This window comes from Rhipicephalus microplus, unplaced genomic scaffold (assembly GCF_043290135.1).
Source record: "Rhipicephalus microplus isolate Deutch F79 unplaced genomic scaffold, USDA_Rmic scaffold_463, whole genome shotgun sequence".
Classification (NCBI taxonomy): domain Eukaryota; kingdom Metazoa; phylum Arthropoda; class Arachnida; order Ixodida; family Ixodidae; genus Rhipicephalus; species Rhipicephalus microplus.
Window position 1 is genome coordinate 56743 of NW_027465026.1, and position 16868 is coordinate 73610.

The 16868-nt window shown below is 47.8% G+C and overlaps 1 protein-coding gene across 1 annotated transcript; it reads right to left on the reverse strand.

The window, feature by feature from the left end:
* Positions 1-236: 236 nt before the first annotated feature.
* LOC142794608 (uncharacterized) lies at positions 237-9227 on the reverse strand. The gene has a single exon (XM_075885913.1). The coding sequence runs from the start codon at positions 9186-9188 to the stop codon at positions 6129-6131; it is 3060 nt and encodes a 1019-aa protein (XP_075742028.1). The 5' UTR covers positions 9189-9227; the 3' UTR covers positions 237-6128.
* Positions 9228-16868: the final 7641 nt, after the last annotated feature.

Sequence of the window (16868 nt, forward strand, 5' to 3'; positions counted from 1 at the left end):
CAAAAAAGAAATGAGGCGCAGAAAATGGCCATCACAAATAATCGTAAGGCTATAAAAATTAAAGGAAAAATGAAAAATAAAGGCGAGCGTTTCAAATACGAAGCATAATATCAGAATCGTAGTGCGCAAGTGGCCTAGACACTACTACACGACTGCTCCGCACAGTTACGCAATGTAGCCGTAGCTGTGTCATGGTGCAATAAGAGTGATCGGTACAGCTGTACAAAACTAGTCCCTTATGGGGGATAACATCGATTATTTTTATTTGCGTACCCCTTTGAACACGGTCGATAGACATTTGAAAAAGAAAAAGAGTGTAATTTGGACACAAACTGTAGGTCAATGCACACTTGCAATATCGCTCGAGAGATTGGCCGCGATGACGTTTCCGAGAGACGGCAAGCTTTTTGTCAGCTTCGCGAATCAATGCCAGCTAGAATCGCACATACGGCGAAAGTTATTCCGTCGAATATACGACCCCAGGAGTTCAGTACAGGATGACATCCAATATAAGGCGCTACTAAGGTGAGGACGAAACTCACCTCCATATCAAAACGGCTGACGCTTTGCCGTGCAGACGGTCACAGCTGGCTAGCTTTTTACAATCCCACCAAGAGCGGCAGCGTACGACACTCTGTACTGTAGTAGACTCGCCGCACACCGACGGCTTCGTCCCTCATAGCCGAGTTGGCATTGGCGGGGGTGGTGGCACATCGTGAAAAAATGCCACGCGATTTACACACCGACGAGGCACTCAAGCAGGGTCTCGAGGTCGGAGGACAACACGGCACGGAAAACAAACGCTCAAATGCGCAAGCAGATGTGCGCGATCACGGAGAGAACCACTTGCAGAGCGGGGCTTGAAGAGTCAGCGCCTTCGCACAACTGCGAAGGTTCCGGCCCGCGGTCGCACTTTCGGTTTCAGTTGACGAAACATGCTGCTCCTGCCGATCACGCGGTGGAGATACATACACCACTCGGGAACGCCAACGACGTGACACAATACGAACAACCGTCGCCGCACTACAGAGCACGGATTCGCTTGAGGAGCAGTTCGCGTCGAGCGGCGCGGCGCAGACGAACATGGAAAGCGAAAGGCTCTCCTCGTCTCCAGCTGTTTCGCTCGGCCGCAGAGACGCAGGCGCACTTTCTTTCCGCACGGCGTCCGGCGAAGCGCGACGCGGCGTCGTCGTCGTCAGTGGCGCCGCGGGCGCGACTACGTACACAGCGGGGCCATTCGCGCAGCGGTTCAACGGAGTCGACAACAGATGGTGCTGGCGCCGAAACGGCGGCCACAACGACGCGACCCGCAGGCGCCATCTGGAGCTGTCTCGGTGAAACGCGTGACGGCCTCTGGGAATGCGCTAAGCCGACACGACAGGAACGACACGACAACAATTATTTCTTCCGCATACGCTGCGAAAAAAAAAAAAAATGAGAGCGTCACGCCACTTCAACTCTCCGACGCGACACCTAAAGCGTGCGGACAGATGTTCTGCATCGACAGAAAAGGAGCCGCGTTTAATATGCCGAGGACCGTGAACGGTTTCGCGGCACACGGACAGCCCTCGCCGTAAAACTTCGCAGCGCCCTCGACAGGTGGCCCGGGTGTCTCGGTGGCTGCTACGGGAGGCGCGTGACTCGAACTGCAAAAACTGCACGACGGGTCGACTGAAACGAACTCAATCCAGAAAAATAATCCGATGATGACGATTGAAATTACAGAATTTAGAAAGGGAGGCAATTATTACAAGAGGGAAACTCAAGAGCTCCCAAGAGAAATACGAGAAAAACATATTGAAGAAGGATATTATACAATATGAATTAAGAACAACCAACGTCTAAAGCTATAACAACTTAACAAGTTTGAAATTAATACACTGAAAAAAGAAACTGCAGTTCATTTTTACTTCAGCAGTTGCTCAGCACACTTTCCGGATATTCACGAACAGAAGCAGATTAAAGTGCGCGCAATCACGACACCGGCGGCGAGACGGGACTGTACCACTAATAATATACAAAAAAAGCCGAAGTTTGAAGGATACAATGATTTCGCCTAACCTACACAACTGTATTTTACTCAGCGCAGTGATCGATCATGTACTGCTGTAAATGCTTACCGGAATACGCCATAACATGAACAGGAACAATAGTGGTGGTGGCGTCTTGCGTGACGATAGCGGTGGTGGCGTGTCGCGACGCAGGCTTAAACCTCAGTGCGCAGAACATATGCGATCGTTCAGCTATGTATGTTGATCAGCACCTGATCTACAAAGAGAGCTTACACATACGTCTGTCGGACACATAAAAACATGCTCACGCAGCCAGAAAGTTACGGAGTGTTACTACGTAAAGTTAAGGAAGCAAGCACATTAAAATGCATAAAAATAAATTGCGGGTCTTTAAACTGGCACCAAAATGAAAGAAGTCACGACAACGACTACGTGTAAACAAATTGGAAACTTAACGCACTTGAGGCTTTTAAAAAGCGCCAGATTGTGCCCTCTCAGGAAACGCCGACTTTTCTTTATTAACGTTTCCCAAAACGAGTGTTCCCTCATTAGCACTTTAATCATTCTGTTTCTTTTCAAGGGGGACACCAAAAGCCAGCGTACACATTAACACAGCAAGAAATCGCACAGCAATAACAAACAATTGAAACTCACTCATGAAAATAAGGATACTGATGCTCAAATCCCTCCTCTTCCTGAATCACTTCTCGTCAGTGAACTTTCACCTCATCGTATCACGGATACTTCAAAAATCCGCATTTTAAACGGTTGCACTTCACGGACACCCTGTCCATAGCGCCAGAGTGGCGAAACGGTATGCTGAAGTATCCCCACGCAATTGTATTTCTGAGGCTTTTTGTTGTTGTTGTTCTGACGATCGCAGTTGTTCCCAATCCCCCTACAAAACGCCCCCACCCCTTTCCGTTAAAACGGTAGACGACCGCACACACACAAAAAAAGAAAAGGGTGCATTGCGAATCAATTCCGACTGCACAATTTAGTGAACCACATCGAAAAATGCAACTGTGAGACAGTACAACGTACGCTTAATCAGACGGACTTTCTATACCGTGTCCTGTCGCACCCCTTTTCCTTTTGCGTCGCAAATACTGAAATTAGCCAGCCAGTCCAGCATTTTACCTTGATATGAACGAACGCCAGCGCATCATCTTGAACTATTCTTTTTTTTTTTTTGGTAAAGATATGAATGGACTTAGTAAACATCAGCTCCAAGAACAACTTTTCAGTTTCAGTGTTTGGCAGCTAGGTCCTAAACAAAAACACATCGATGATCACATGTGATAAATTTAAATCTAACGCGGTCGCATTTGATGATGCATACCCTCCAAGGCAGATTACATACAGCTTTAAACGCATAGCATACTGCAGCGAAAGAGTACGAACCAACTACGGTACACAAAGGCTATGATCCTTCAATTGCTGAATGCACATCCCGCAATTACAACCATGAATAATGAAAGAGAGCCGTTCAGTAATTTCGTTAAAAAGCACACACATATCTAGTAATGCTTCAGAAATAATTTTTTTTCATCTTCCTAAGAAATCGCACAGGTTTTCGTTAAAAACGGCGTGTGAAAATATCTGTCGCATTTTAAGTTAGTGAGTAGTAACGGCATGGCTGTTATTTAAAAAGTTTGGGCATTTGTGCATATTCTGTGTATGTGTGTCTTTGAAAACAAAAGATTATTACACAATACAATTACTAGAAACTAAGTCTTACAAACAGGTCTCGAAGTAAAAAAACTTTTCAAACAATGCTTTATGAACTGCTATAAAGATTGTTAAACTGTCGCTACTCCTTTGTTTAATATCATTTTAACATGTGTACATTACTGCTCCTTGTGTGCCTCATTGACTGGGACGGGTGCACCTTGTCATGCATTAATTTCTCTTTTTGCCCACCCTGTTCCTTACATGTCTACACTATACTCTACAATTGATTTATGATAACTGATTCAATACACTTTATTTATTTATTTATGATGAGGTGCAAATATGGGCCACGCTGTAATATATGCCATTGTAATTCAAGTGAAAGCACGTATTGTAGTTTCTAGCCCGTATTGTGTAGAATGGAGTACTATGACAACAGGCGGCCGTTCGCAGTTGGTTCCCGTAACGTAGCATACACGGGTGCACTAAAATCTCGTAAATAAGGCATCAAGACGAAATGTGCACAACTCACGCTTAACGTACGCTCTCTCAATTATTCGCGCATAATAAGAAACGAAACAGCGACAATGTCGGAGAGAAATTTAACAGCATTATTCGACAGCTAGATCGTGAGCAGTGATAACATATTGTCCGAATTAAGCACACAGACTTCAGAATGCCTGAAGAAAGCTAAACCTCATTTACCTCATGTATTTAATTATCGCATGAGCATGTCCTGTCACAATTATGCTACTGTGTCTCCAGTATTGCGAAGGATATTATTTCTTGCTTTTTAATAGTAATCAATATATACTCTACCACATATGTTAGCCACAGTTCTAATTATTCCTGTTGGCATTGTTCGAAAATTACAATCTCCCCAATCCAGCTTGGGCCCGAGCAGGGCCTGCAGTAATTGTCCATAAATAAATAAATGTATAAAAATAATTGAATATCGCTTAGTAAGCTCTCGAAAAGGAATATATCTGAACTGTTCAATTTTATACCTCTTATATTACGAACCACCATACGAAGAAATAACCCGAAGAAAGCAAACCATAGGCTGCTCAAAAATTTCCTTTGCAGCTAGCCTGTAAAGCATACTTCGCTGCACGTATACCATCATTGCGGCGAAGCTGCTCTTCTCGCTGCAGGCATCATCTGAGTGAAAACCATTTTCATGACCTTACGTGTTTAAACATCGTTTAGGAATTTGCAAAAACAAAAAAGAAAAGTATATATAAAACAAAAATCGGTCACATGTTATCCATAAAAATAAGGCAGTTATGATTAGGTATCCCGTGGATATCAAAAACAAACATCTTGAAACTCTTTGTTGAAGCAGAAAATTCGCTGTTTAGCGCAGAAACGCGACCCAAACCCCGACGACGTATACATGCTGTCATTTAAAATATATTCCTATGCATGCATGTAGCCGAACGCGAACGTTAAGGGGGGGAACATGTACTCCAAGCCAAAACTTAACTTGCGCAAAAAAATACGCTTAGAGTTTCAAAGCGTATCTTATCGAGGTGCGTTTTCTCCGCATCTATCTATATCGTTAGTGTACTAGATATCTTGAAAACGACTACTTGAAGAATAGAAAGAAACGTTTACGAAAAAACTTTGCAAATAACCTAATAAGTCTTCCGCTGTCGCGTCTTTACATAGCTTCATGTACAATCACAAAAAGGCCGCAGTTATATTTAAAACTTGCCTTAAAAATTGTTAAGCAATGCTTCTACTCAGTGTCCATGAATGAGTATAGCTCTGAAACTATCGGTGCATTCTCAGAAAAAACATGCGCTATCATAAAGAGGGCTTACCTATGCCGCAGATGAAATCTTGCGAGGAAAGTTCTAAAGATTGCTAAGGAGGCTATAAATTACTACAGAAAATAATATGAGGTGCACTGGCCCAGCCCTCAGAACAAATGCGGATGGGTGAATAGAGTGATTTTATCATCTTTGAACAGAGCTGGGATTCTCTTTTTGCAATACATTCCGAAACCCAATGAGTCGGTGTGGAGAAGCACACTGTATATGCATGTTTGACTTCAGGTAGCTCATAAGGTTCCTCGCGGCTGTCGGAGCCGGACGTATTGTTTGATGGCGAATATATATTCTAATCACTGAAAGAACCCTCTGAAATTTAAATGTACAGCGACTCGGAAAAACACACGGGCGGTTCACAACGTATACTTAACAAGCAAGGTCAGCAGTCAACATTAGAAGGGAGAGGTAATCAATAAAATTCGTAAGAGTAGCATCTATTGTATGGAAATGCACCAACCGATGTCGTCTACGAGTTGTATTTTTTTACATGAAATATAACTCCTCGGGTATTAACGCCTGTTTCATTTAATAGTAAATACCAATGTATGGGAAGATTACTGGAACAGATTTTCGGGAAGAGGTCGATGAACTGAAACATACCACGTACCTACTTGTCGAGCGCGAAACGAAGACATCGCGAAGAAAACTCGAAGGACAAGCGACAAAATGCTGGAATGGCGATAGAAAACCGACTCACCTTAGGGTGCTGCAGTGTGTCGCAGCCCAAACCATTGCACTCGGAGAACGACTTGGGCATCCAGAGAGAACCGTTTGTCACACTACCATTCACGGCGAACGGAGGACTCTGTGTCGAAAGCGAGGCCGACCTCGGGGGTGACTGCGGTCCCGTGGTGGGCAATGAAGGTGCCGAGGACGACCTCTGGTCCCAGCTGGTTAGGCGCACAACGACACTCACTGCGTTGCTCTCAGAAAGGGTGCTGCTGGACGACGAGGAAGATTGGGACGACTGCATAAGCGTACAGTCCAGGTCCTCTTGTTGCCCGGCAGTGGCCCTGCTGGCTGCACTCGACGAAGAGTTCTCGTCCCTCTCCTCGATGTTGGACATCCACACCTTCGACGATATTGCCACAGGCTGCTGGCCGGTGCTCTTCCGGCGGTACGGTGACCGCGTCGGAGAAAAAGCCACGGGTTGAAGGTGATGCTGCTGTGGTTGCTGCTGCTGATGCTGCTGTCGTTGCAGATGAGGCGAACCTTGTTGAACGTACAACTGGGCGTGGGATGGTGAGGAGCTCGCCCCATTCACCAGTCTCGGGGAACGGTACGCCGCGGGAGATCCACTGGGCGTCACATGCCGCATGATTCCGGCGACCTCGGCGGAGTTCGACTTTCGCACTCGAGGCGAGGCGCGGACATCGTCAGAGACGTCTTCAACCGCGTCCTCGGTGGAATGCGACCGCATGGTGACCAGTAGTTTGCCATTGGAAGCTCTGCCGACAGAAGGGCTGCCGGGATAGGCGGTACTCTGCACTGGCGCTGTTCTTGTGGTGGCGCCACACGCCAAAGGCAGCAAGTGCGAGGTGCTGTCGCGAACTTCCCGCACCGGTGACTGCAGCGCCGCCGCCACGGGTTCTTCACACGTGTCCTTTCGCAAGCTGTCGAACCACGTCTCAGCCGCACCAATCGCTAGCCCACTCCTGGACTGCGGTTCGTTGGTCAACCGGCCCGGCAGCTTGGACTCCGCGAACATGGCGAGCTCGTTAAGAAGTCTCGCGGATTCGCGACTTGTGTTGCCGACCCAGCGGGACAGGGTGGACTCCGTGAGCTGCGGAGGAGGTGGTGGCACTTTGCAACCAGTCTGGTCGGTGATGTCGCGGTCCTTGAACATACCGGGAGGCGAAATACACGTGTTGGCCAACAAGAGGGCATCCACCACAGGGTCGCTGGACGGCGGCTGAGGAGACCTCGCTTGGACGCCTCGCCACGGGGAAAGCGGGAGGACGTCCGCTGGTCTCACGTCTTTGCGAGGCACAGGCTTTGGAGAGAACGTGCACGTAGAGGAAGGTGACTTTGCGGAGGTGGGACCGTTGAGTAGCGTTGCTCGGTCTTCGTTCACATTGGTGCCCTGGCAAGGCGGTGGGGGCACCTGACGTCGGGAGACCACGGGTTGTCTCGGATTTGGCACGATTTCCGGCGCGGCTTCCTTGGAATTCTTGGAAGGTGGCTTGCAGCACGGAGGCGGCGGAGGTGGCACCACGGTAACGGCACTTGCGGTAGAGTCGCGAGCAGGTCCATTCGCTCCGGAAGTAACTCTGCCGTCGCAACCCTTAGTTCCGTTGAGCAGCACAGTGGACACGCGAACACTAGAGGGCACTCCATTGCTGCACTCCTGCAGAGGTTCCGCAAACTTGACACCATTCTTTGCGGGCTTCGCGCGCTCCTCGGACGCCTTGGTTTTAGTTCTGGGTAGAGTGATTTGCGAAGCCTTCGGACCCGTCGACCACCGATGAATGGACGAGTTGCGAATAACAGGTATGGTGACAGGTTTGACGGGCATTTTCTCCGAAACTGAGGCTGCTTTTCTGAACATCGACGACGACGGCTGAACGTGCACATCCCGCGCATTTATGGAGTGCGACCTCGGGGGCGGCTGACGCCTCGCCGCAGGCGCTATGACGATCGGCTGCTGCTGCTGCTGCGGCACTCTCCTTGCTCGAGCGTCGACGACAACGTGCGAGCGAACTCCCTCCTGCTCGCTAACGGCGCCGCTCCCGACCGGTATCTTGCGAGTCCTAGGCTTCGGTATCGCCGATGGCTGCGACGTGCCGCTCGTACTCACCACTCTCAGTTCGCGTGCGGCGAAGTCGCCACCCGTGGGCTGAAGCGCGTAGACGACGGGCGGCTCGCGAAGCTTGGGTCTCGACGCAGCGTGCAGGTCGACATGGATGATCTTGGCTTCCTCCACCTTGCCAGGTGGGTGCGACGTCGGCGACGAGGAAGGCAGCGTCTTGGTCGTCTCCAACTCATGCCTGCCGTACGACGTCGTGGTCCGTGTCTGCAACGAGCCGGACCGGGCGACCCTTTTCGAGTTGTTTCTGCGGTCGGCGTCGACGCATCCAGCGCTGGCATGCGGCTGCGGCAGCACCCGCGACATGTCGCCGTGCGTGTGAGCCGCGTCGCCCACCACCGTGGCGGCTAGCGAGTCCTGTAGTACGCCTCCGGTTGACGATCCCGGCCACGCATGACCAGCCGCCGGTGGCCGTTCCGTGCGGCTGGCTCGCTGGTCCGCGGCGCCGGGGCAGGCGTCATCCGACGCTGCTCCCTGCTGCTCACCAAAGGGCGTAACGCGCCGCCGGGGGCTGTGCGCGCTGCACTCGCAGCGCGTGGGCGGAGGTGTGGACAGCAGCGCGGAGGCCGTCGGCTCCGGGGGCAAGTGCACCGGAGGTGCTGCCATTGGCTGCTGCGTTGGTGGCGGCAACGGCGGTTCAGCGTTGCCGGCCATCGGCATAGAAGTTCGTGGCCGGTATGTGCCGAACACGAGGTGCTCGATGTTCGTATAGCCGGGGTCCATTCGCAGGTCGACGGCGCCCCGCTTGGAGCCGGGCTTCTTGCGCACCTTGATGTTGTCGGCGAGCCGGAGAAGCCGGTTCCGGTTCCGGGCGATGCTGTCCAGCGTCGCCTGGTCCACGGTCTGCGCCGACGACGACATTGTGACCGTCAGCCCCGCCTGCGATAAAAAAAAAACATTGAGGTCGGTTGCAGAATCATTTTAGACACAAGCAAAGCTCAGAAATAGGTGATAAGGCACGAAAAACGAAATATAAAGCGACGTTCAGAAAGGAAGAACGTGAGATATAGTGATGGATTGCAGTGAACCTCTACAAGACCGGAGCTGTTTACTGGGCCTGGGGTCACGTTTTTATTTCCCCATAAAATACCTTCCTTTTCTATAGGCTTCACTATGCTCGGTATACGGCGCACGTCACGCCTCATTGCGCGCTGGGCTATCGAAACTGACGTTAGTCGTCACGGGAGAGACCTTACAGGCCGCGGCATTATGTCTATGATGGATTGGCACCAAGCGCACAAAACGACTCCCGTCCTCAATCCTTTTTTTATCCATGTTTTTTTCCCCTTCCGAGTCACTCGATTTCTAAAGTGGTATTATTGAAAGCACAGTATTGATATAAAATTCGAAGGATATATATATATATATATATATATATATATATATATATATATATATGCACTCTGCGCCTATATTCTTTTTTACACTGTTACCCCTTTTCCAGCTAGTCCCAACTGCGTGGCAGGTCGACAAACTGTCGAGCGAAATGCAAGCAGAAAAAGTAAACGCCGACGAGTCAGTAGATTTCTAGTAGAACAAACAGAAACAGACCACAAAACCATAACGCCATACATTCAGACAATCGCTCCACGTTAAAGTTACGGTAACTAGTCAAGAAAACACGAAAGTTGGCACTTGACAAACACGAAGAGCTTCATTATATGCCTATATGATGACGATAAAGATTTGTTCCTTCTCAACCACACTCTTACAATTTTAAACAATGCGATGCTACTGGTATCCGCAAAATCATAACGACGTACACTTTTCGTCCTAAAGAACAAAAAAGTTCACCTAAAACACCTAAAAAACAAAAAGTGTGAATAAATATTCGCACGAGTTGATTCCTAGGAATCGAAACGAAAGAATAGACGTGCCTATCATAACAATAATAATAATAATAATAATAATAATAATAATAATAATAATAATAATAATAATAATAATAATAATAATAATAATAATAAAGCAGATGAAGAAGAACAAAATACATGCAATGATTGGCGATTTCTTGTCGCATCTTTTCGGCATTATACGAATAGGCTCTTAAAATGACACTATAGTTGAAACTCGTGCTCGAATGCTAACAGAAAAGCAGGCCGACAGGAAAATAAAAATATCGCTCATTCATCGTATTCCAGCTTTGACTCCAGCTACTTTCATATCTGATCGGTTTCGAAAGAGCAGCCCATTTCGGTGCGTGAAAAAAAAAAAAGAAAGTTGAAAATGTGAGATCAACACGGGAAAACATAAGAGGGCTCGAAAATAGTCCACGCTGCCTGTAGTCTAGAAAAACGCCGACAAAGGAAGACGAGAAGTAAACAAATATAAAAGAAATCGACAGCCCTGAAGTGACGCAAAACCGGAGACAGCCGCGTCAACAACGGGTCCGACGTGGTCGCACAGAAGGCGCGGGCACATTCTTCCGTGAACCGTGACCGCTGCAACAGCGGGTGCAGCAACGCGACGAGGGAGAGCGGTGGCAGGCAGCGATCCGAAACGTCCTTTCAGCGAGGCTGGCGCCCTCCGTGAGCAGCAAAAATGAAAGCACCGAGCGCGCCCGCGCGCCATGCTTGAAAGAGGCAGGCGAGGAACGAGCTTAACCTGCCCGCGGCTGCAGGCTCGGCTGTCTCCGGGACTAGGTTCGACTTTGTCCCGGGAAGACAAGCGTAGCGCTTGTCCATTGTGCGCGCACAGGTCCCCGGTTGCGCGAGCGGAGAAAGTGCTCGGCACGCCGGATAATCACCGCCCCGGAGGAGGAGGAGGAGGTAGGCCACTGCCGTATAAGCCAATTCAAAGCAGCAGAAGCTTCGCAGCGTCGCTTGACAAAATAATCATCCCACTGCCACGGGACAATGCCGACAATATCGAAAACGGGCGAGAAGCAAAGCAAAAGGGTTAGTCAGCACGATAGACGAAGGTATACAAGAAAAAAATGCACAGTCGGTATCAAACGAACGGCAGAAAAAAAAAAGACGTCTTGATTGTCACGTATTACGCGCCATCACGATGTGCTCAAGAAGAACGGCGCAGCAGTATAAAACGCAATAATTCTGACCACCTAAGGCTAGCACATAAATCTACCCATATGAGTCTTCCTGGCATTTAATCTTGCACTGTGGTCGGCCTGGTCGGTAACTAAACTCTCGTCCCCGCTAAGCGCCGCAAAACCTCAACCACTAATGTCTACACGGTTGAAGAACCACGAGTAAACGAGGAAAAAAAAATAGCAGGTAAAAACGAAACACTGATAGCAAGCAATAGCCGATGTGCAAACGGAATTATACGCTTGTCGAGAGACGTGGAGCGCGTGGTTGTGTCTGCAGTTTCTACCTCACGTTAGCTACAAGGTTCCGTTCATACTTGAATTGTAGTTATTATTGTAGTTATTATATTGTAGTTATTATAGTACCACAAGAACCTAATATGCAGTATGACTATGCTAGATATCATTATGGCGTCAGTCTTTGCCTATTTCTGCAGAAAACAGCCGCTGAAGCGGCCGGCTGGGCGCCCTAGACAAGGGCGGTTCGGTATGTACTCAGATGTTACGCCCGGTTGCTTTCGTTCTGCCAGAATTATTCTCTATACGGCACAATAACAACAACTTGCGGGGTCTCGTGATAACCACGCGCGCCGCAGTGGGCGGCTCCGAAAACTTCGACCATCTGGTGTTCTTTAACGTGCGCTGAGATCGCACAGTACAGGAGCAACTAGCATTCCGCCCATGCGGCACTGTAACACCCGCGGACGGGAGCGAGCCTTGGACCTTCTGGTAAGCAGCCAAGCACCGCAGTTTACCCACGCGGCGTAAAGCGTTCCGACGCTGTCCTTATAGAGTTTCCCAAAATTAACTAGAGGGCACTGTGGTGCTGCGATCGTTGAGCGACCATGGGAATGATGGGTAGTACACACATTTGCCTAGTCTTCGTACTTGCGGGCAGCGAATCGTACTTGCGGCTTCGTTTACTGCTGCGTTTCGGTTTTGTTTTGAAAGAAAAAAACAAAGCCTTTTGAACTTGGTGACTCGATTCAAAATGATAAGCCTGAAAGAATAACGTTGTGAAGCGCAAACACTGAAAATTTGCTATTTTTTTCTGAAAAAAAAAAACAGCTCTAAGCCACACGAACACACACGGAGGCAAAAGCAGACCAGAAGTACGAAAAGTAGACACATGTGTGTACTATACCCATCATTCCCGTGCTCGCTGAAGCGCCGTGCGTTGCAGCTCCCATAGACACTAGCGCCAGAGTTCCCTCTATATTGTATAGTAGGAAACTCTACGGCTGTCCCCAAAGAGCGATGAATAGGGTCCGCTGGTAGCTGTCCACACTTTCTTCGTTGTGTAGTATACTTAAGACGCGAGCGCGCCCTCACTTGTGTTCCATATCGCTCATGTGCGCTGCCTTGTAGACCGATCGTCGATTTTCCCGCTTCGTCCGGTTGGCTCGGGTGAGATCACGATAAAGATTCTGTGACAAACAAACTTGTTGGGTCCAAATACTGGGTATCTTAAAATTGAACGCGTATTATTTTCGCCAGATAAATTGCCAAACCAGGCGGGTGCCCGAAATGAGGTTCGTCGCACTCTGAACCGCGAATGTTCTGGTGACATCGACACAATAGTTAGATTAAGGAAAAGACGAATTGCGTCACCGGACAACGCGGGTTTTGAGAATACTTCGCGTGAGAGCCCCTTGTAGGCGAAATTGGGGGAGAATAAGTCCACACGGTAGCGGTGAAACGAATTGTTTTCTGTAAGTTATGTATACAAGGAGAGTGGTTTTCCTGGGTGAAGGCCAAAACCGGACAAATTATGTAAACAAACAAATAAGTGGGATAAGCAACGGTTGCTTCTACAAAAAAAAAAATGAAAAGTGGACGATTTCCACCGAGTGCGTATAAATATGCTGACTGAACGCGGGATGCTAAACATGAGCAAACAATGAGTCATTCCATGATCGTAACAGATGATGATATGTCGGGTTTAACGTCCCAAAACCACCATATGATTATGACAGACGCCGTATACAGTGAAGGGCTCCGGAAATTTCCAGCACCTGTGGTTCTTTAACGTGCGCCCAAATCTGAGCACACGGGCCTACAACATTCCCGCCTCCATCGCAAATGCGAAATTTTGACCGACAGCGAAATTTTGACCGACTTGCCTCACTTTAATCATTTTCGAAAAGATCGTCCCGGCACCCGGGGCGGCGGCGTCCTGATTGCTACTAACGAACAACTTTCATGCTCCCTTATAAACATTGATTCCGACCTAGAAATATTGTGGTTGCTTTTTCGTTCCGTACCACATTCCGTACTATTAGGTGTTTGTTATAGGCCTCCCAAAAGTAGCCCGGATTTCGCGCGCCAGCTTAATGGTATTTTAGCCGAACTTACGACCAAATACCCAAATGCTCACGTCCTCCTCCTGGGGGACTTCAATTTTCCTAACATTGATTGGTGTAATCTAACTTCATCAGCACCCAATGCTAAGGAGGCCAACGATTTCCTTGATGTTTGCCTCAACTTTAATCTCACTCAGTTGATAACAGAACCTACACGTGTTTCTCGAGATACTGCTAACATTCTTGACCTAATCTTAACAACTGATCCTGAGAGCCTTTCTTCTATAACATATCTTGATGAAATAAGTGACCATAAGGTCATTCACGCTAATTTTACCTTCGTTCCTCAAATGCGCCAAGCCTGCACTAAAACTATTAGGTTATATGACAAGGGTAACTACGCGGCCATCACCCGAGAACTTGAAGTTTTTCTTCCGACGTTCCTTGATGGCTTCTGGGAGCGACCCATTAACGATAACTGGTTAATCTTCAAAAACAAGTTAAACCAGCTAGCTGACCAATTTATCCCTAAAATAAGCTTTCGTCCCACCCGCCAAAAACCTTGGTTTACTAAAACATTAAAAAGGCTTGAAAATAAGAAGAAACGCCTCTTTCGGGCTGCGAACAATAAAAAACACTGATTCTGCATGGGAAAAATACAAGGTTGCCGAGAAAGCATATTCAAGTGAAGTGCGCAACGCCAAGTACTCATTTTTTCATACGGAACTTCCGAAAATTCTTGCTGATTCACCGAAGCGTTTCTGGCAAATAATAAACCCTCCTAACACGCCCCCCATCACCCTTACTAATGATACTGGTCAAGAATTAAGTTGTTCAGAATGTGCCAATATATTCAATGCCGCCTTTTCGTCTGTGTTTACGAATGAATCTGACCCCGTTGAAACAGAATTAGTCTCTGTTAATCTGCCTGAAATGCCACCCTTTAACATAGGTTTCAATGGTATCCTGTCTTTAATAGAAAAAATGAAACTGTCATCCTCGGCGGGTACCGACGAAATTACATCCAAGCTGTTAAAGAACACAAAGCACATATCAGCCGAGTTTTTGTTTTTGCTGTTTTCCCAGTCACTTTCCTCAGGTATTCTGCCTCTCGACTGGAAGTGTGGGAAGGTCATTCCGGTTCACAAGACAGGTAAAAGAGACTGCCCGTTAAATTATCGCCCCATATCATTAACCAGTGTATGTTGCAAACTCATGGCACATGTCATATACACTCATATCATGCATTTTCTTGATTCTAACAATTTCTTTCAATTCCTCGCCACACGGATTTCGAAAAGGCCGCTCATGCGAAACCCAACTAGCCCTTTTCCTTCACGACCTGCATGCTAACCTCGATGGTAACCTCCAAACTGATGCCATTTTTCTTGACTTCACTAAAGCTTTCGACAAAGTTCCACACCAGCGCCTACTAAAAAAACTTTCTCAAATAAATCTACCAGCTGAACTTCTTAACTGGATTGCTCAATTTCTGACTAACCGCTCTCAGTTTGTTGTCGTTAACAACGTCAAATCTAACTTTCTTCCTGTTAGGTCTGGAGTGCCACAGGGATCTGTCCTTGGCCCGCTTTTGTTCCTAATCTACATTAACGACTTACCTAACAATTTATCCTGCAACCTTCGTATGTTTGCAGATGATTGTGTCATCTACCGCAAAATAACCAACACTTTTGATCAAGCAGCACTACAGAATGACCTTAATGAAGTATTAAACTGGTGTGACCATTGGCTTATGACCCTTAATCCTAACAAATGCAAATTAGTTTCCTTCCACCGCCGCAAAAACCCACTCCAATTTTCCTATGAAATTGCTAACATGCCAGTCGAAACAGCCGTATCCTACAAGTATCTTGGTGTAACATTAACCCCTGATCTTTCCTGGCGAACGCATATCACTAACATGATTTCATCAGCTAACCGATCATTAGGATTCCTAAAACGTCACCTACGTCACTCACCGTATCACGTTCGTCTTCTGGCCTATCAGTCGCTAATCCGGTCCAAACTTGAATACGCATCACCCATCTGGAGCCCTCACCAAGTTTATCTGATCAACGCTATCGAAGCAGTTCAAAATCGTGCCGCTCGCTTCATTCATTCTTCTTATTCTTACGATGTCAGTGTTTCATCCCTTAAAATGAATCCAGTCTATTAAGTCTTTCCCTTCGCCGCAGAATTGCTACGTTGTCACTGTACCACAAGTTGTATCACAGCTCACTCCACCAACCACCTTACATCGCTCCCGCCGCACGCATTTCTCCCCGCACTGGCCATCCACTTCAAGTCTTCCGACCCCGATCTGGCACCTCAACATTTTCTGCATCATTTCTCTGCCGCGCCGCCAAAGAATGGAATGACCTTCCCCACGATGTTGTTTCAATCACCTGTCCATCACGTTTTATTCAAAGTGTGTCAATGCATCTGCAATGTTAACCTGTGGCTTTCGTATCTTTGTTGTACAACCCACCCCTTATGTAACACCCCCCTGTGGGGTCTTTAAGGAAATAAAGTGAAGTGAAGTGAAGTGAAATGCAGCCGCCGCAGCCGGGATTTGGTCCCGTGACCTGCGGGTCAGCAGCCGAGTATACCTTAGCCACTAGACCAGCGCGGCGGGGCCACGATCGTAACAGAGCAGTCGGTAACGATAACAGCCTCGATGACGCATTCGGCCGCAACGTTTCCATTTTGTTTCCTTACACGCACATTTTCCAAGTTTTCAGTAATGTCGCGAGTCCGTCAAAGTGAGGAACGTGCACGGGCTGAGAGAAAGAGTCTTGCCTCAGTGTAATTTGTACGGCCAATCAGAGTAAACTTTTAAACGCAGCGTAAAGTTTTAGGCGCAGGTACACACAGCAAGCTCGCGTGCATGGACACGCACACCCGGTCCCGGTGAGCTGAGAGTTCATAGCGACAAAGACAATGGGTTCAGTGCGTGTATACGCGCAGTGACCAGACAGCTCGGCTAAAGTCGTGGACAGTGACACAAAGGAAGCTCGTTAGTGCGCCCACGCTGATGATGATGATAAGGCTACGGAATCGAGGCCTGGCGCTTTCCTTCGCCAAAGAATGGCCGTCTGTCAAATTGTTGAAAAAAAAAAAACTTAACTGGGAAACTGTCCAGCATGAATAGGAAACTCTACAGACTGGAAGACTAAATAAAAGTTCGATAAC